General features: G+C 38.1%; 1 protein-coding gene and 1 pseudogene across 2 annotated transcripts in view; one reads left to right on the forward strand and one right to left on the reverse strand.

Moving 5' to 3' along the window:
- The window catches only part of ARHGAP15 (Rho GTPase activating protein 15), a 575,548-nt gene that overhangs the window by 470,549 nt on the left and 83,742 nt on the right, over positions 1-21,257 (reverse strand). Inside the window, exons 4-5 of the mRNA XM_081142712.1 lie at positions 18,002-18,063; positions 7,898-7,985 (exon numbers count right to left, since the gene is read on the reverse strand). Of these exons, the coding sequence (XP_080998838.1) occupies positions 7,898-7,985; positions 18,002-18,063 (150 nt within the window). The remainder of the gene's footprint in view (positions 1-7,897; positions 7,986-18,001; positions 18,064-21,257) is intronic.
- LOC308559751 (small ribosomal subunit protein eS6 pseudogene) lies at positions 2,711-7,086 on the forward strand (annotated as a pseudogene). Its single transcript has 2 exons — positions 2,711-3,347; positions 6,935-7,086. The product of its transcript is annotated as a small ribosomal subunit protein eS6 pseudogene (transcript).

Below are 21,257 nucleotides of genomic sequence, written 5' to 3' on the forward strand. Positions count from 1 at the left end.
TGCAGCACTGAACATGAGAGCAGAAATAATATTATTATTCATCTGGATATCTCTAGGGTTTAAAAACACATTGTGTGACACCTGTTAGGAGTTGTTAATTGTTCAAAGAATAGATAAGTGGGTGCTCTAAATTACAGAGCTTCATGAAACAATCTATCAATGTTTTTGTGTGTGTGTGTGTGTGTTTTTAACCAGGGATGCATTTTTGCTACCATGTCCTATGGCTCGAGTCAAGTGTCTACTCCATATCAAACAAAGCTCTAATTAGGAGCTAATTACAGCAAGTAATTAGGAGACAAGTTGCAACTGAATTGCTGGAACCTTGGAATTATTTCACTGATACTAAGACAGGTATGTGTACCTGAAAAATGCAAGATGTGTGAGCAAAGGCCTCAGAGGATACATCAAATTGACAACTTTTGCTCCTTTAGGACTTCTCTAGCACCAGATGAAACGAGCAGTCCTGTAGGTGGTTTTGAGCAACAGTTTTGCTCTAGGTTTAAATGAGGTGAAGCCTTGATCCTAGATAAATCGGCTTCTTCTCTTGACTTTTCCCGGTGATAGGCCTGGTTCTTTTAAGTCATGTGACACCTAAGTCATACTGCTGTTCAGTATATATTTGTTAAAAGAATAGCTATGATAGATTATTCCAGGGTGAAGATGTCTGGGGACTGAACACACCTTATTAAAGGTTTGTCCCTGGTAGCAAAATCTCAGCCCATGGCACTCTTCTCAACCCTTTTATCTTATTTTCCAACAAAACAGGGAAAAAACTCATTTCTCTCCTTAGCCTATAGATCTTGCCCATTCTCAGTTTCATGCCATTGTTCATATTTTTTATTCCACTGGAATTTTCTGCCTACACATCTCCTCATATTGAAATTATAACCATCCTTCAAATCCCAAATCAAATCTTTACAGATGTGAACACTCCTTCCCTTAAATCTCAAAAACAAAAAATGAAACAAAACAAAACAAAACCCCTCTTCTATGTTTCTTCGTTCATCTCACTCTATTTTTTGGCAGGGATGCTATAAAGCAAAGACGGTATCTTGATTATTCCTGATTATATCTCTGTGCCTTATATGTAGCCCTAACGAGCAAGCTGTTCATTGTAGGATTTCAATACATATTCTTATGAAGCCTTTTCCTACCAAGGCTTATATAAATAGCACAAACTTGATTAACCAAATGCATATTTAAATGAAAGTGAGATAGATTATAATGAGAAACTATATTATTTGGATAAACTCTGCAACTAAAAACAATGAAAAATGCTGGATAACTTTTTAAAATTACCTTAAAAGAACAAAAAGACTGAAAAGACAGTGGGAAGTGAGAGGGAAATTATTTTTGGAAGTGGGACTCTAAACCCAGAGAAAAGAAGTGAATATACTGCACTTTGCCTGAGGGCATCTGTTTAAACTCTACCTTTAAACTTTGGTCAAATAACCTCACAGAATAGTAGAAAAGGTGCTGCCTGGGGTCTTAGGAAAATATAAAGAAGAACTGATATTAAATGTGTTGCTTCTCTCCAATCCGAAAGGATTATAAAGAAGACTACCTTTGTACATGAGCAATGTAAGAGAAGAAAAAGACATAGTAAAGAATAATTCTGTCTCTGAGTATTTGTAGCACAGCTGTAGCCCTCCTATTGCACACATAACCTAAGAGTTTTACACAGTTAACCTAGATTTAGCTAATCAGTTACTGGGAGTTTCCAAGACCCTTTAAGAAAAATGCAAAACAGTCTGGAGTAGGACATATTTATTCCAGGCCTCAGAGAACCTCCCATGATATTTCGATAGCAATGATTAGCACACAGGCAAAGATAACCGGACATAAAGGAAACAAAGCAACGTGAGTGAGAACTCGCAGAAAGAGGCTAATGCAAACTTCTGATGTTAGAATCACAAGACATAGAATATAAAACATTGCCTCTCAATTTTAACAAAATAAAAGAGAGCCTTCAAAATATCTGCAGGAGACAACTAAAACAAATGACAAAGTAAGTTTTAAAAGTAAACTTCTAGAAATGAAAATTACAATAATTGAAATGAAAACAACCTTTATCACAAAGGGAGACTGAATTAAAGAATTAGAATATAAATCAAGAGAAAATATTTGGAAGTTTCCATTCAGTAGAACAAACATAGAACAAAGAAGAATGTAAAATAGGTGGAAGACAGAGTGAGAAAACAACAAACATTTAACTAAAGGCTTAGAAGAAAATAGGTGAAAGGATATAAAAGAAGCTCCATTTGAAAAGATAATATCTGGGAATTTCCTAAACTATATTAATGACAGTTATAAGTAATTTCAAAAGTCCCAACAATCCAGGCAGGGGAAATAAAAAGAAATTGATGTCTGGATGCATCATGGTGAAACTGTGGACAAACCAAAGTAATGAAAGATATTAAGAGCAGCCAGAGAAGAGTAGTTAGAAGGACAGGTAATTTGTTGATCACAATAACAGATGACAGAAAACAGTGGAGCTCTTTCTGGTGGCATCTCAAAGACGGTTGACTGGGTCAGGGTGAAGCTGAGCACCTGCACCTCTTTCCCAGCCACTGGCTGCCAGAAACTCATTGAACACATTGTATGCGGGAAATGTATTTATACGTTTTACGTTGACTGGTAGTAGAGCGCGCGATAAAAACTACCTGCAAACAATGTGTGAAGTGGACGGTGAACGCCAACTTTGTGCTTTTATGAGAAGCCTATGGCCACAGAAGTTGCTGCTGACGCCCTAGGGGAAGCCCGGGAGGCTTATGTGGCTCGGATCAGTGGTGGGAAAGACAAACGAGGCTTCCCCATGAAGCAGATGTCCTGGCCCACGGCATGTCCCCCTGCTGCTAAGGCGCATCCTTGTTACGGACCAAGGAGGACTGGACGGAGCAGGTGCCATCTGCTCGGGGTTGCACTGCGGATGCCAGTCTCAGGGTCTCAACTTGACCATAGTAACAGAAGGGGAGAAAGACGATCCTGGTCTCGGGGATACTACTGGGCCTCGTCAGCTGGGGCCCCAGAGAGCCAGCAGGACCCGCTAACGCTTCAGTCTCTCTAAAGAAGATGCTGTTCGCCACTGTGCTGTGAGAAAGGCCCTGCGCGCAGAAGGTAAGAACCTCGGACCAAGCGCCCAGGATTCAGCCTCTTGTTACTCCACGTGTCCTGCAGCACACACGCGTGCTGCTCTGAAGAAACCACAGACTAAGAAAAGTAAAGAGGCTGCAGAATATGCTAAACTTTGGGCTAAGAGAATGAAGGAGGCCAGAGGGAAAAACGCCAGGGGCAGGTCATCAAGAGACGTAGGCTGTCCTCTCTGAGGGCTCCTACCTCTGAGTCCAGTAAAAAAAGAGAAGGAGCCCAGTGGAAAATAAGAGCAAACATCAAATCTCAAAGGAAGGAAGAAGGCAGCGAGGGAGGGAGGGACGGAGGGGGGGGAGGGAGAAAACCATAGATGTGATGTGCTGAAAGAAAATAACTGCCCACTGAAATTCTATATCCAGAGAGAATACGTATTTTCAGAATGAGGAAGAAATTGAGACATTTAGAAACAAGCAGACACTGAGACAGATTGTCCCACAAGACCCTTACTACAGGAATTTCTCAGAATATACTTCAAACAGAAGGAAAAGTGATCCTAGAAGGAAGGTCTAAGACGCAGGAAGAAATAAATTGCAGAGAACATGGTAAATATTGGGCAAATGGAAACCAACACTGACTCCATAAAAGAGAATAAATAGTGTCTAGTAGTGTTAAAAAATAAAAAGAATTAAAATACCGACGCAAAAGCATATATTCACTGGGAAGGAGATAAATAGATTAAAGATATTCTAAGCTAATATTTTGGAAGTGGGTGAAAGATCTGATCAGCTTTAGCCTTTGATAAGTATGGATGTTGCAATCCTAAGTAAGCCACCAACAGAACAGAAACAAAGTGTATTACTACCAAAGAAGTAGAGAAAAATACAGAATAATAAAAAAGAAATTAAACAAAAGTAAGACATATTGAGAGAAAAAAGCAAAAAGCAAAAGAAACATATGCTCTAAGTCCATTTATAGAAATTCAAAACCAGACAAAGTAAACTATATTTTAAGGGCTATAGATATAGGTGGGAAAATAATAAAAGACAATAAAATAATAAGTAAAATACAATTTAACTCTGTGGCAGTGGAAGAGGCTGTGATGACACAGAGGGACCAAGGGCAAGGCGTGGGGCTTCTGGAAGGCGGGCAGGGTCTCTATCTTGACGTGGGTGATGATTATGTAAAACTTTGATGAATAGTTTAAAATATTTGTATATGTCGTATACATTTTACTAAAAATGGTTTCTGTATAATTTTCCAGTGACAATAGTTAAAAATTTTAAAGTGAGCTAAAAATCAGAATGTATAAAAACCTAAGAGACTGCAAACACACTCCTTTCCTTCATTGTCCAGCATACGCAGATGTAGGGACACGGGTGGTTTTCAAACGCTCCTCACTGGAGGGTCGGCCAGTGGGCACCAACCCTTCTCTGGTCTGAGGTCAACAAAACGTAGACAACATATGTGCACATAGAAGGGGGACAGTTTCCTGTCTTGCTAAAGACTGTCCTTCATGCTGAGGTTTTATCCTACCTAGATTTGGGCAAGTGGAAACCAACATTGACTCCATAAAAAAGAATCAGTATTTTATAATGTCCTTTCTCTGTTAGAAAGTGACAGTGGTAGTAGGTGGTAAGTTACTCTTTAATGTTCTTATTAAAAACAAACAAAAAACAAAAAAAGCAGGCCAGTCCTCCTTTCCTTTGAATAAGTGACTGAGGACTCAGAGCTTAAGAATCTCTAATTTAAAATACCAGTGAAGTGAGTCTGTATCTATTTTCAGGGGAAGGCAACTTTCAATAAAAATGTGACTTGATTATGAACTGAAGCAACGTCCCTGAGAATGAAAAATTGCCAAAGATGGACTGTGGTATCAGGCACAACATTTTGTGACACGCTGTAGCAAATGGGAAAGCCTTAGGGTAAGAGTCAATGGAGGAAAATGTGTATGGACATGCAAGAGGTCACATCCAAAGCCCCGAATGGAGGGATGGCTTCATTTTCAGAATTATTCAGTGCTCAGGCACAATATTTTATGCTGCCTATGAGTATATATTTCTCTTTTTCGAGGACATACATACTGCTGTAACTTGAATTAATATAGTTTCTCTTCCATACGTGTCTGAATCAGTTCAGTTGCAAAATTAACATAGGGGAACAATAGGTTATAATTATATTCTAGATTATATACTATAGAATATTATAATAAATATATTTATATATTTTAATAGAGTACATAATAACAGAATATAATAAGTATTTTATGGTTACTATGTGCTTTTTTGTTTTATTAAATAATTTCATTCCTTACTAATTCTGCCAGCAGATAACACTCTCCCCATTCTACAGATGAGAATTCCAAAGCTCAAGGAAGCTGGGTAACTGTCAGCTCCTAAGGGGCAAAACTAGAATGGAGTTCACTGTTGTTGAACTTCAGAGCCCTGCTTGCTCCTAGCTCCTTTGTTGCTTTGTCTCACAATCGCATTAACATTCAAAGAGCACTCTTGTAAAGATTAAAACACCATTTACTCATTTAAACCACATTCAGCTCTCACTCAGGCAATTTCTACTGATCCCTTGGAGGAAGCTCAGGAATAATACCAGGGCATGTGTAAGGGGGTACAAGAAAAATTCAGAAACTGGGGCATACATCTTTCAAAATAAAACCACAGCATCTTTAATCAAGTCCTGGCAATCATCGTATCGTTTCTCTGAGACTGGAGCTGGGAAATGTGGGCTATCCCACTAGGCCTTTAATTCTTGGTTAGAAATGTATCCAAAAAGTTGACTAGCAAGACAATTCATGCAGTACAAACATGGACCCGTAATTCTCCTCCCCATTATCACAAAACACAGTGAGTTCCTGCCCTGAATTCACTTTGGAGACAGCAAGTGCCCAGGAGAAACCAAAAGAGCATTGAAAATAGGGCCAGAAGTAATAAATGGGGACAGACAAAAAAATAACAACAAAAACAAACACACACACAAAAAAACCTGTTAACAAATTTCTTCTAAGTGTAAAATCTGTTGTCAATTTACAACAACCCCGAAGGTTGAACTGGTGAGCTGACTTGCGAGGTTTGCCTGTCATTTAAAAGGGAGTTTCCTTTCACTTGTATAAAATTAGACAGCTGATAATTTTATCTTCTGGTACGAGGAGATTAAAATAATACAAAAAAACCAAATGCTTTAATTTGGAATCAAATCTCTCCCATTTTCCCCGCACATTCACATAAACTCTGCTCCAATGGGATTCTTCTTACCCAGGAGGAAGAAGATCATCTCAGCCGCCAAGCTCAGGCAAGTGCCCTCCCTCCCCTACTGACTTCCTTGCCCCTTAGAACTCATTCTGGGCAAGACAAAGGACCTGCCAGTGGGTGGGAGCAGCTTTGTGCCTGGCCCTTAGGGGTACTTTATTTTTCTTAAAAAGATTATCTCAACCTTACTGTAGCCAAAAAACAAAAGCAAAACAAAACCCTAAAACAAATTTCTGAGGCAGTCTGAATTAAAAAATATAAAGGCCTGAGATATATTTTTAATTTATTCATAATTAGTTTACAAATTGGACAGCACCGAGACTCTAAAATCAGCAAGCCACTTGGGGATAAAGGCTATTGCAATTATCAGGAGCAAGCCAAATGCTACCTTTTGTTCTTACTAAAATCTTCTCTTTTAAAAAAACACGTCTCCTAGCAAATGATTTTCTATTTCCTATTTAAAGAGGATTACATAGCATACACGACTAGTGGCTGGAAAGCAAAGAACTTTCCATCGTTTTATTACCTGCCAAATACAAATTAGTTCATTGTGCTTGACTCCTGCCAGGCTACCCCTTTCCCTGCAGCCCGTCAGGCCGATGGGGTATGGCAGGTTCGTTCCTGCCTGCAGTCCTTCCTAATCAGGAGGCTGTCAGATCTGCCTGCCCACTGTCGCCTGCATCCTATGGCCGCGCTGGTGTTTGGGCAGCAAGGTTTGGAGCTTGAATTGCCCCGGTAACTAGCGCAGAATTGCTCCCACTTACTATCACTGTCAAATCCCTGTGGGCGCATTTGATGCCTTCCTCCAGGTACAATAAAGACACCCTACAAATTTCACTTTGTAATAACGATAGGATACAGAAATTGCATTAGCTCCATTAGATGGAGTCATAGATATATTCGGAAAGGTTAGCTGGATATAGAGAATGTCACAGCTAGACTAAGATAAAAAATCACTTTGTTAACTTAGAGTGTTTCCTCATTGGTAGCACCCTAAATTAAGGTGCCATTTATAAACAGTTTATTATTATTTATTAATGTGCGGAGCACTTTATAGCATGCCAGATAACAACTTAAATTCATGTATTAAAGATGCACATACATGGTTTAATACGATTTACGTCTTATAATATTCTTTAAAACAGCTTCCCATAGTCTCATCCGTTAAGCATTTATTACTAATGCATTTTATAACATACTTTATAATACATTATTTGAGCAAGTAGCTGCATTTAGTGATCATTTCATAAATAAGAATAAAGCATTTATAAATGGCACCTTAATTTAAGGGGTTACCTTCGTATTACCAGCTAGCTGCTCACCATTCATCTTCCTTTGTGATTATTCTCCAAATGCACCACTTAATAAAACAGACACCGAGTTCTATTTTCCCTTCATCTGATTAAAAGTTTATTGAGCCATTTCCTCCATCTGCTTTCAGACGGTGGTAGCTTGGAGGCTTTCGTGTGATTTTTGCTGAAACCAAATTTTTGATTCAACAGTATTTCTGTAAAGATGATAGCAATAGAAACAGAGAGAGAACTACCCACCGTATTAGGCAGAGCCTGTTGCTTGGATTCTTTGTAAAATTCAATTTTTCGACTCGAAAGAACAATCCAGGAAGTAGACCAGTTTTTCCTTGGGGGAAAATAAAGGAAAAAAACATTATCACTGAAAGAAATTATTCACAGAGATAGTATAAGCAACATTTGGACTGAGTAGAGACTATATTTTAAACTGGAGTTCCTAAAAGTATTTTCTTTATTAAAGTTGATAGGTGGTATGGAATTTGGGTAATAGTAAAGACCTTCTGTAATTTTTAAAGATCGTGGCATTTAAAGTAAAAGTTTCTCACTTCTTATATACTCCTGAAATCCTTTTCATCTACTAAAAATCCAGTTTTTGTGTATCCATGTCCCATAAAACATCCACTCCATAGAAAAGGCTTTTCTACAGGAAGCCAAAAGTAGCAAAGTAAAAACAGCAATCAGAACACCTTCTCTCATTGCTACTTCTAGTCATTGATTTAGTATATTTCAGAGCCCGAAAAACTAAGCGGCTAATGTGTCGCTCCCTGATTCAAAATATTTTTAATGTTGAATTTCACTAGAAATCAAAGAAATGCAAATAAAAAGAGTGAAATGCTTTTCCCCCTCTTTGCCAATCAAATTGGCAAGAATTTGAAGGAATAATACCAAGGTTCTCCAGCTAGTGGAGAAATGTATTCTCCCAAACAATTTTGGTGGGAGTATAAACTAGCACATCTTTTCTGGAGTGAATTAGGCAATATGTTTTTTTAAAAAACATCTTTAAAAATGCGTATATGTTTTGACTGCACAAGTCCATTCCTGTGGGTTTAAATGTATCCTAAAGAAATCATCTCACAAGTTGTTAAGGCTGCGAACACAAGAATGAAGCGCACTGTTATTTCTTAATTCTCTACCTGTAATATCAAAAAAGAAGAGAGTGGTATGTAAACGGCATATAACAGATTCGTGGAATGGGGTAATGAGCCCTATGCTGTAAAAGAATACTGATGCCGGAGGGTTTTAATGCAGACACCTTGCTGAGCTATTTAACTATGACCGTCCTCATGCATCCCAGCCCCTTCTTATTATTAATCTTCATTCATTGGAAGTTCGGATATTAGGTCCTCCAATGTACCTTCTATAACTTCCTCACATAGTACGTATGATAAATTAAAAATTAACTGTTTTATAAATTTCATCTCTATCTTCCCATTTTAAAAAAGCCCAAATGAAAGCATTTCATCTTTACAGGAGTATCCCTAAGTGCCTAGCACAGTGTCTTGGACAAATAGACAGTAAATATGTATTTATTTAGTCAATGGTTAAACTTAGGCTTGAGGGGGGTGGGACTGGATATAACAATAGTTAATTCAGGTGGTAAAATAACAGCTTTTCATTTTCCTTTGTATTTCCTCGTGTTGATCAAAGTAAGTTTCTACCCATTATATCATGTTGGTACAATTTGCTTTGGTTTAACACTCCTTTCAAAATAGCTGAATTCATTTTAAAAAAGTGGTTTGAAAAAAAGAAGTTTACAGAAACACTTCTTTAGGATCAATAGAAAATTACCCAAAAATATGTTTAAAATGACCAGTCAAGAATTTTGTGTAATTTATTTCCACTTGCCTCTTAGGATCTAGGGGCTTGGTTGAAAGGACAGCTTTGATTCAATAAAGTTAATATTTACAAGACTAGGCAGCTCTTACATGCCTGAAGCTCTCTTAACGATATACCATCGTGTTAAAAATTAACATGACAAACAGAAACAAACAATGAGTACATTTTCCAACTTGCAAGTATGAACACTATGCCCTTGGATTCACTTTTCTTCAAATGAAGTCACTTTTTCCATCAAATGATGAAAAAGATGGGGGGGGGGCAGGAAAAAAACCATGTAGCCTTCTCTCTCCTCTGCCCTGGTGCTCATTTATCCTTTTAGGTAGCAGCAGCAGCCGCAGCAAATGAATTAGAGCAACCATAGCCTTCTCTTTGCGCAGGTCACATGAGATGGCCCCATAATACTAGCATGACTGCAGATAGAGGACAGAGGAACATTGGAAGGCCTGCTGGTCTAGACTGGGCATCTCTTATTTCCACCCCTTATTTTGACTGCATGTGATCAGGGAGTATGGAATAGCCTCAGACATGGCAAAACCCATGTTTAACCTGCCTGTTATATTCCCCACTATAGTTTTCATCTCCTGGCAGGGAGATACTATACCTTATTTGCTTCCTGCCTGTAGCAAGCCTTGGATAAATAGTTCTGATTTGAATCTGTTTCAGATGTTGATGTTTATAGGACTTGTTGGCATTATTCTTCCTCTCCTTAAACTTGGAACTAAAACTGGTTAGAACTGAAGTTGCATGAAATTAAATCATCTCATGGTTCTCTATTAGAAGTTTGAACTGCTATGAAATGTTCTGTTAGGGGAACCGGATGAGGGTAAAGAAATGCAGATCTTGAAATCTTAGTAATAAGCATTGTCCTGACACTTTGCGTACAGTGCTATTTTGTTTTGAATTTATAAATTTCAAATAATGTCTTGCAGTATTAGAATAAAGATTTTTCCAATTGGCTTAAAATAATTCTGTTTCATAAGGAATAATAAAATGCTGTTGCCAACCTTTTAGAGATCCCAAATACATTTCATTTTTTTCATGATTGCTTTAAAAATAATAATTAGCATATATTATTTTGAGTGCTTAGCATAAATTTGATTGTCTAGCGGAGGTTTAGCTTCACAAAACAGATGTCGAAGGTACTAATATGGAAAATGCAGTTCAGAGAGTTTAGGTAACTTCAGGCCAGACACTTTGATTTAGAGTCAAACCCAGTTCCTCTGGCTCCGAAACCTGTAATCTGTTCACTAATTCATGCTGTCTTTTTTAAGGATTAAGCAGCACAATCTTGGTTAAGGAGACTGTCATTGTCAGATTTTGTCATAGTTTTAGTCGACATTCTCAAATTATAAAAGCTAGTGCGCACAGCCTGCAACAGGGCTAAGCCATCCAGGCTCTCTTATGACCTATTTTATCTGACGCTAATTAAAAGATTTGGGCAAAGACCCGCCACTCCCAAGCTTCCTTCTTCCCTTGGAAGTTGCACTGACTTAAGAGTCACACGATGGCCCCTTCAACTCCTAAGAAGGCAGAAGCAGAGGGGTGCTGCTGATGAGGACACCTTGGTCTCTTTCCTGCTATGGGATTATTCTGGGATGAGACACACCAGCACTCAGTAGGGAGCTTAAAACTAGAAAGTGAGTTAAAAGCCTCAGGTGCCGGGCCGACTGAGAATGCACGGCATGGGAACGACTGTTCACCTATGACTTAGATCGGAACCTCCTCTCTGAACGAAGTTCTCTAGGGATTTGACCACCATCGTTACAATACCTGCCGTGGCCATTCCCCATCTGATAGGTCTGGCTCACTGTGTTGCCTGAAATTCTCAGGATGTCGGTGGAAGAGCTTTCTTAACCTCCTTACTCTAACACACTGAGCCTTTTGATGGCATTGTCAGCTCTGGAGAGGGTGTGAAAAGGGTCAGTTGGCAAGGTTTTGCTCTGACTTGAACCTTTCTTTAATGCTTTCTGTATGCAGTGAAAAGCCTTATAGGTGACTGTTGCTCAGTACATTGAAAGACAACTTGGAAAGTGGTTTCTGCAGGTTTAGATGGCTGAGCCAGGGTGGGGGACTCTGGCAGGATCTGACGAAATTTTTAAAATAGGCCTTCCCAGGATGAAGCAGTTTTCAAAAAGGAAAGTTAACACCCTCTACTCTTCTAGTTCCCCAAAGAGACATCATCCTTAACCTCTTAGAGCTTTTCCAATTCTGAGTGCAGAATCCCACATTTAGTAGGTGGTGTCTGTTAAAAGCTTTTGAGTAAAAAATTATATATGATGTGGGCTCTCAGATTTCAGGAGGGTCACATTAGTAGATTTTTCCTGCTCTGTGCTTGCGGCTATTCATTCACAAGGATGACAAAAGCCCCTGCCTCCTGCATTTCCCTTCTCTGCTCCTTAGTTCCCAGGTGTTTTGATATGTCATTCCTAGCATTTTTTAAAAATGATTTAACATTTCTGGTTTAGTATATTTTTGCTAATTTATAATTCTGTTGGCAATGCCTGAGCTATCCAGAGGCCTTCCTGACTTCTTGGACGTGTATCAATAGGACGACCTGGTATTTTGTATGTATCAAGTAATTTCATTTCCGAGTTAATCACAAGTATCTACTGAGCATCTACCAGAAGACAGACACAGTTCCAAGGACTGACTGTATAAAAGCATTGAAGAGAGACCTCAAGAAGTTTACCTCTAACTCAGAGAAGACAGGCAGTAGACATGGAAACAAATCCTCCAAACAACACTGGGAAGTGGGTAATACCCCCATTTTACAGGTGGGAAAACTGAAGCTTAGTGAACCTGCAGCCTACCCCAGGGCACAGAAGTCATACATGGGGGACTCAGGCCACATCTCGTGGACCTTCAGGACCACGCTCATTCTCCTGTATCAACTGTCTCCCCAACAGGTAGCATGCAGCTCTCTCTTAATGACGTCAGGCATGTGTATGCAGAGCCTCAGGAAAGGCTCTGAGAGAGGAAGATACAGAACTGTCCTCATCACCTGAATGTCTTCCTTTTTGGAGAAAGGGCACTTGGTAGCCTGGCCTGGGCCGTCCTGGACGCTGAATTGCAGGCCTGTTCGTCCCTGCCCTCCCATGATGGCCAGCAGGTGAATTATCACGGGCTGGAGCCAATGCCTCATCTTAAATTTGAGGTTACTCTTTTCTATTTTTCCACCCAGAAAGATAAAAACCAAACTGCTGGATAGACTTAAGGGTTAAGTAAGACATAGCTCAAGAAACATCCCACTTTAGTAAGTAAGAAGTCCCAGGAACAGGTGAACCTTTCTCCCCACACATTTACAGTGGTAACAGTCAGGTGAGGTGCTGACATTGAGGGTAGTCATTCAGTGCAGGAAACAGATACGAGAATTGGATTTATTATATTTTTTTGGACAAAAACAAATTACATCTAAGAGGGATGGGGTGCTTACTACAGTTAGGAAGAGAAACGAAATTCAAATAAAGACAATGATTTACCATTTATGCAGTTGGTGAGACACTTCACAGAACTTTCCTAAAACAAATCGTGAGTCATGAAGGTGAAAATACATAAAACAAACAAACAAACAAAACCACCCCAGGAAATCACACACACACACAACCACACAAAAAAGCAAAAACAAAAAAAACTATGGGCATCAGAGTGGCTTAAAACGCTTTGCATTCTACCAAATGGACACCGGATGGCAGCACATAATAACAGCAACTTCGAAACTGCTTATCTGAAGAACACTGGACGGTGAATGCCCCTTAAAACATTCATTATGGTTCTAAGAATCTCTTAGCCTGAGCTCCAGGTTTAACACAGTCACGTGCTCTAACATCAAACTTTATATCCTACACTCACCTCGCTTCTGCCTCCTTTGGATAGTGATACGGTGGCTAACCAAAATGTCAGAAGAAACTATAGGTGAGATTTCTTGGTAAACTTCAGACTCTCCTTGGGCTGCCTGCTTTGTTCTCTGACTCGGTCACACTGGGTTTGACTTGATTCGGACCAGTGGTGGGAGTGAAAGTGATTTACTCCATCTAGTGTCCCCGGCTGATTTACCACAAAATCACTCGGGTACTGTTACATGTTCTGACTGGTTCTCAACTGGTAGGTTAGGAACTTAGTTCTTCGCTCCCGTATTTTAAGCTTCTTGAAATGTGTCACTTCTAAAAGGAAGGTCAAATAGACACTGAGGTATAAGTACACAATCTCTGCCAATATTGCAAGGAATGGAAAAGCTTTACATATTCAAAGAGTTATCGGATGTTGGAAATATGTAACATCATATTCAAAGAGTAGATGATGAAAATCATAAAACTAAAACAACCTTTAACAAATTAACGTCCACATTATGTGGCCTCCACGCCTTCCTTCCAGCCCTCACTGTTGAACACAGAAAGACAAGTTCAGCCTGGTATGATTTACTGGGATCCTGAGCAAAAAGTGCTAAAGAAAAATAAATTCACAAAGCCTATTCTTAGTAACAATTGTTTTTAAGTAAAAGAAATAAGAAGAAATAAAGAAGTCTAGTAGCTATGGGCCCTCGGGTGAAAATGGGCAGCTATACACGTAACCCTGCACCACCTTCACTCCACTTCTTTCCATTCCCCTCCTCCGTCCATCTCCCCCACCCCAAGCACTTCTCATGTGCTTCTGAACACAGAGGGAGAAACTACATGTGACAAGATGTGCAGAGCCACAGTGAGGTGACCCAGGGGCCGGCATAAAGTGAGAGGTGCAGAGGGAGAGACAAGGGTATGGAGATAGATGTCCAGTGCCTTTTGTAAATGAAAGGATTGAAAATAACTTTTCACTAGGGTCTCATCGAGCTTCAGAGAGGCTGAGGCCATTTCCCTTTGGGGGTCAGGAGGCCCCAAAGGAAGGAATCCCTGAACATCATCAGGAAAGCTAAGGAATATTTTCAATATATACAATTACAAATTAAAGTTGAATGATGAATGTATTTGGTTTTCAATTATGTCTGTGATCACTGGGGAAATTTGTAGAACTTCATTTCAAAAGAAGGCAAAAATGTATGGGCCTTAATGAATGTAAAATATAGCCAGTGAGTTCTCCTTCCCTTCACCCACTCTTGTTCATGTTCAGAGATAAGTCAAACTTTTCTTAGAGAGAAAGAGGAAATATATGAAAGAGGGAAGCTAAAGAAAATGGGGAGGGAGAGGAACAAAAATAAGGGAACAGTACATGATGTGGATGACTTATTATTATGGATTTATGAGTAAAAAGCATTACAAATATTAATAAAATAATACTTGTTAAGTGGCAATGGAAGCCCTTGGTACTGTTGATGATATGAAATAAAAGGATGACTTTTACTCCCTGGACTCAAAAAGCTTCTACCAAGAGAGAAAAAACTAACCTATTTCAAAAAGAGGACACAGCTAAAATCTTACACTAATCATTTGTACAATAAAATTTGAGAGAAAAGAGAGGTTACTACAAGTGACCAAATTTCTCTACTTTGTTAAATTTAAAGTAATAATACAGCCTATCTTAGGGTATTGTTTCAGTATCACTGGTAAAACAGTTAGCCAAGTGCTTTATTAATAATGCTTACTAGCTCATTAAAATGTATAAAAATATATTAAAGTAACTTGATAAATGGGAAAAAAGTTCTGAAAATAAATTTTACATAGACAATACCAATTATTGCAATTATGGAAAACTATTTAACAGTTATTAAATTATCAATGGACAGGATTAAAAAGTATACAATTTTTTAAGGTTATGATTAAATTGACCATTTTGTTGCTAGTTACAAAAACATACAGACCCTTGGGCAAGAAATATGACCATATATAGTAGTCTTTTAAAAAATGGTCATGTGATTTAATCAAGCAATAAAGGCTTAGAGTTTATCTAAAAAATATAAAAGAAAAATTGACAAGTACCAGGAGGTTTACCGCATTTATAACTATTTAAGTATAAAACTGCAATCACTTTAAAAATCAAATGAAAGAGGAATATAGGAATGGTTTGGTGTATTACTGTCCCATCAACATAGTGGAATATTATATGTTATTAAACATGGTGACTATATCCATAATGCTCAGTTTGTAAAGTAGTTATAATGCAAACACAAGCAAACCCCAAAATATAATACAGAGTAAGGTTATGCAACAATCTGGATCAAATTTAAAGATTTCCGGTTACTGAGGACTTTCATCAGGAAGGTAAATAGATGATGAGAGACTTTATAGTTGCAAAGTCTAAAGTTGACAAGGTATTAATATCTAAAGTATATTAGGAGTTCTCTCAAAAAAAAAAAAAATGTAAGAAACCCAATAGAAAATAGTCAAAGTTTAATGCAGAGGCAATTCTCAGAATGTAGAGCCCGACTGACTGGAAAGAGATGAAGTGATGCTCAGCTGAAATACCAATCAGAGGAATAACCATAAATGTAACACTGAAGTAATGCTCTGTGGCCATCAACTTGCAAAACTGAGAGTTATAGGAAGCTGTGTGCTGATAAGCTTAAGGCGAGACAGAGCCCTTCTGCCCTGCAGAAGGAATGCGAACTTATGCACTCCAGGAAAAGGCCTGGCAGCACCACTCAATGGATTTATAACGTCTGTGCCTTACAACCAAGCAATTATTCACTCATGGGGATATGCACCAGAGAGAATTACTAACAGGTTAGTGAGGAGCCATATAAGTGGTTTATTGCAATGTTGTTTGTGATCAAAGGAGTTAGGGACAGTTTAGGTGCTCACTCCTGGGAGCTTGAGTAAGTAAAATTTGGTGTATGTACACAGAGGCAAATGCGCAGCAGTTGGAAGGAATGAACTAATTTTATATATATAGACATCCAAACGCTAACAACTAAAAGTAGTAAGCAGCAGAATGAGGTTTAGGAGACAAAAAGGCTTATGCAATTAAGAACCACTCACATACACACAGCTACGCACTGCTCTCTAGAATGCCACACAGACAGCCAGATGAATACATGGAGAGCGAGTATGATGAACACACACTCTACAGAGGACTGAAGTGAGGATCGGAGACTGAGAATCAAATAAAACCAGCTATGGGTCCTTCCAAGATGATGTTAATACAAGACCACGCACTGAAGAGTAGGATCAACTCAATTCAGTGCAACTGAGGTTTAAAAAAAAAAAAAAAAAGCAAAACTAAAAATTATGTAACTTTAAATGAAAAAAGCTGAAAGAATTCATAAAGGCGTGCAAACTGACTGAAATGACAATAAGAGTACAAACTAATATTTATTTGAATTTAAACTAGAACCTAGACATGGTGTGCAAACTGATTAAAGTGACAACAAAGAAAAACTCAAAATAGTAGACACACTGATTGAAACGACCTGAAAATAATTTCATGTGGGTCGGTTAGGGAAAGAGCTCTGTTTTGCTTTTCTGCTTTTTCTTGAAACCACTTTCAAGGGAAAACATTCGCAAGGATGGTTTATGGATGGTTCATAAGCAAGGATACTTTATGCCTTGTTTCTCAATTTGAGCACTTTCTACATACGTTTGGAGCTTGCATATCACCCAGGACAACACGGGTTTGAAATGCATGGTCCCAGATATGAGGATTTTTTCAATAAACACAGTCGGCCCTTCCTATCTGCTGGTTTCACCTTAGCTGATTCAACTAAGCATATGGAAAGCACTATTTTCACATTCCCAAATGCAGATTCCCCTCCTAGGATGCCCAACCACGAGGCAAAAATTTTCAATCCAAGCTTGGTTGAATTTGCACATGCAAAGGGGAACTTTAAGAGACAAAGTGATAGGCTGATTTTCAACTACATGGGGGATGGGTGCCCCTAACCTTCCGCTTTGTTCAAGGGTCAACTGTAATAGAACCTATAAGAAAAATAGGAAAACTTCAAAAATGGAGATGATTATATATAAATATTCCACACATACACAATATTCTAGTGTCTTTCCCTACCTCCTATTAACCTTACTTTTTTCCTTCAAAGTTTTTGCTGTTGTTGACTGAGGAATGCTTATGACCTTTCCTTAATTTCTCTCACCTACTGTGTCCATCGAGCCACCAAATTCAAGTTCCAGATTTTTAGCTGACAGATGATTTTATTTTCCTTTTCTTATTCTTAAATGATTTTTATTTGGGCAACAAATATATGTCAAATCCTCAAGTTGAAAAAAAAATGACGCTCCCAATGTGTTGTGGGCAAATTTTATATGCTGCAAAAGGAGTCCATTCATCTACTAACCTGTTAATCTCAGAAATCAAAGCCCATTATCTTACTTCTTTTCATTCTTTAAAGAGTTCAAGTCCTAAGAGGACAAGAGCTCTTTATTTATGTATTCTGTGCAACAATATAGAATGTAGTACTTTATTGGGAAACTATAGTTATAGTAAAAATAATGATCATTGTGATAGCAGAGTATATTCTAGTCTTGTACCATAGGGCCTTCCTTTCCAAACAATACTGATGACACGAGTTGAGGGGATGGGGAATTAGCACAGTTATATAAAAGTGGATTAAAGAACTTTTATTACCTTAGTTTCTTTCCTCCATCGGCAATTTTAGCTTTCTGAAGATAGCCTTCTTTTTCAACCATCTGCAAGAAGAATGCATATGTTAAAACTGTGACAAACTCCCATGCATTATTGGTTTAAATGAACCTATGCTTTCCAAAAGTCATTGCAGTGATAGAAGTTTCCAGTCATAGAACTTCATTAATAATGCATATATAGCTTATGGGAAGTGCCTGCAAGATGATAGTCATTACAAGCCCTTAAATATCCAAAAGAAAGATTACAAAGAGTAATGTGAGTGATTTGTTAGATAGTGATACACCTTTACTCGCTTTTCCTTCTAGGCATTGAAGTAACTTGCTTAAAAAATTGATTAACAACAGTAAAACAAAGACAAATGAAATGTCTTTCTTAATTTTACCAATCATTCTTGGAAAAGTTCTTTTGTTTTTTCACTCCTCACCCTCACTTCCTCATGTAGATGCTGAGACCAGGGATTAAGAACAATTCAATGGAGCCAGGTAACTGAGCCACGTGAACCATTGAAAAATATTTAAAACAGTGACATTGCATGCATTTTGTTCAGTTTCCAAGATACACTGTGTAACACCATCCCATTACCTTCTTCTGTGATGTGGATTTGTTTCCTTTCCTATTTGTACTTATTGGCTTTCATTACTAACGCATCTGCAAGTTTCTTAAAGGAGATTCAATAATGTCTTATAACAACACCACAGAAGTTTTGTGGAGTTCTAGGGTAAATTGTGATGTGTCGACTCCCAGAAAAGTCTACAAGAAGTGTTTTAATTTCTTAGCATTCCACTTCTACCTTCCTCTTGTCTCCCCATCCCCCCTTCCCAAGTCCTTACCTTGTGCTCAATCTGTTGGTCTTGATGAGCTGCTGACACCTTTTTCCCCATGCTATATGCTAAAGACTTTAAGATGTTACCTGCCTAATATCAAAGAACCACACTCCCTTTGTTCACCCTATACACTTTCCCCATGACTCTAATGCTCCACCTTCACCATGTCTCCATCTCACAAACTCCTAAACATATTAACTCTACTTTAAAATGCAATTTGTTGTTAGAGAGTTTTTCCATGATTCCTTGCAATCTCTTTTAGGGAACCCTGTCCTGAATCTCCATTTTCATTCTGCCATTGTCACTATCATAGCATTTATTGGATAATTGGTAATGGTCCACTTATTTGGTTGTGCCTGCACCTGTTTTGTCACTTTACCTTTCACACCTGGTTTCCCAGAGAACCTGGAGTATTTTATGGCACCAAGAGTCACAATAATAAGTACTGTTTGTGCAAATGAGTGGGTGAATAAATGACTATTTAAACTTTATTTAAATCTTTATAGGAAACTGGAAACAGCCGAAAAATATCATCTGTACTGTTACAGGTGTAAGGCAGATGTATTTGGCAGTAAATGAGTTGTCCCAAACTACTAAACCTTTGCCAGTTAAATAATTGGCTATTACAGGCTCACTCTGATATAGGTGAGATCTTTTCTGACTTATTCATTATTATGTTCCTAATACAAAGCTCAGTACTTAGCCTTCAAAATATATTTGAGGAATACACTTTTAAATAAATATGATGAAGATAATCATGATAACTTATGATAATTATAGCAAAGTATTTTTCACATATCTACATTTCCAGAATATTACTCCTACTGCAGCATGCTCTCCGCAAGCATAAAAAAGTCTAAGGAAGCTCTCTTACACAATTTTTAGAATTGTGATGTTCCTTAGTGGCTGATACATCTATTCATTTGCTTTTCCCACCTTTTATTCTATGTATTCCGTTCCTTTGTCTTGGTGCCAATAAATCTTATTTGCTTACTCACTAAGAACCATATAATACATTCAGTATTTAACTCTGGGCAGCCCTGGTTTCTACAACTGTTTGGAAGATGGGTGTTTTCAATAGCAATTAGCATCCTTAAGAATGTATACTGAGAAATTTTGTTGGAAAAAATTTGTTTTATAAGTTTTCTTCTGATGAAAATAGAAGTTACCAAAAGCCCGAATTTATCTACCAAAAAACTACAAAACTTCTTGACCCATCAGAAAATAATGATGCATGCTTTCTCAGCTAAGAATATAGTCTTTCTTACCCCAAAAATATTCACTAAAAGGCCACTGGGTGGACATTTAGTACCCAGAGATGTGTTACTGTTGATCATTTCTCTAAAAAAGAAGAGGAATGTGAAAGAAGAAAGCTAATACTCATGTAGGGAGAAATCAACATAAACAGGTTCAAATTATATACCTTAAAATTCCCTCTCCTTGAATACATAAGCTATGTCTCTCCAGACACTGCTGGACCTTCTCAAGGTTCCTGAGACTAAGACCAGGGTCTGTATTTCTCATGTTATGACTCTATAAATGTGACATCATTGCCATCAAACAGGCCGAGCCATTTCCCATGGACTTGGTCAATGCATTACAGTTTCCAGGTATAACCGCAAAGAGGTCCCAGAAAAAGAGAGAAAGAGGTAAATAGCAAGTTAGTAATATTTTCCTATTATCATCTTCCAAAATCTAAGTTGCCTTCAGTGTCATTAGAATAAACTAGACATCTTTTACTGTGTACTCTTACCTACTACACTACTACTACTATGTGGATATTTTTACGTAGCTATGTGTATCTGCATGCACATTTCTACATGTAGTTGTATACATGTACAAACATCATGCACACATTCCCACTTCTTGGATCAAGTGTTCATTTCTCCTCATTGCCTCTTTTATACTTGATCTACAGTCATTCATTCTTTCAACCAATTTTCGAATAGAAAAACCTCCGTCCCCTTAAATACAGCTGCTCTGATCACCCTGTTTCTCTTTTAAGGGGAATGGATCCCATACTCCCCTCCACGTGTCTCAGAGACCTAGGCCGACTTTTGCCCTGGAAAAGAAAACTCCAACCAGGCTTCCTACACTAAAAGTGTTGTCTTATTTTAAGTCTCATTCTGGCAAGCAAATCTTTCATGAGGTAGATTTAATTACTTTAGTTTTCCTTCTCATCATGCTTTGAAATACCTCACCATGTTCCAGGCACCAAGAATCAGTTACTCTGGGAGGATCATAGGATCTGAAAGAAGTATTAGGGCAAGAAAAATATTGCTATGTGTTTTGTATGTAGATTTATATATGGTACCATATTAATCATTTTACTTATTTATTCCTACCTTAAGTTAATGCCATGGTTTGAAAAAACAACAATAGATAAATTATAGTTATGTATGTTGGTCATCTAG

Source organism: Miniopterus schreibersii (genome assembly GCF_964146895.1).
Source record: "Miniopterus schreibersii genome assembly, chromosome: 7".
NCBI classification, from domain to species: domain Eukaryota; kingdom Metazoa; phylum Chordata; class Mammalia; order Chiroptera; family Miniopteridae; genus Miniopterus; species Miniopterus schreibersii.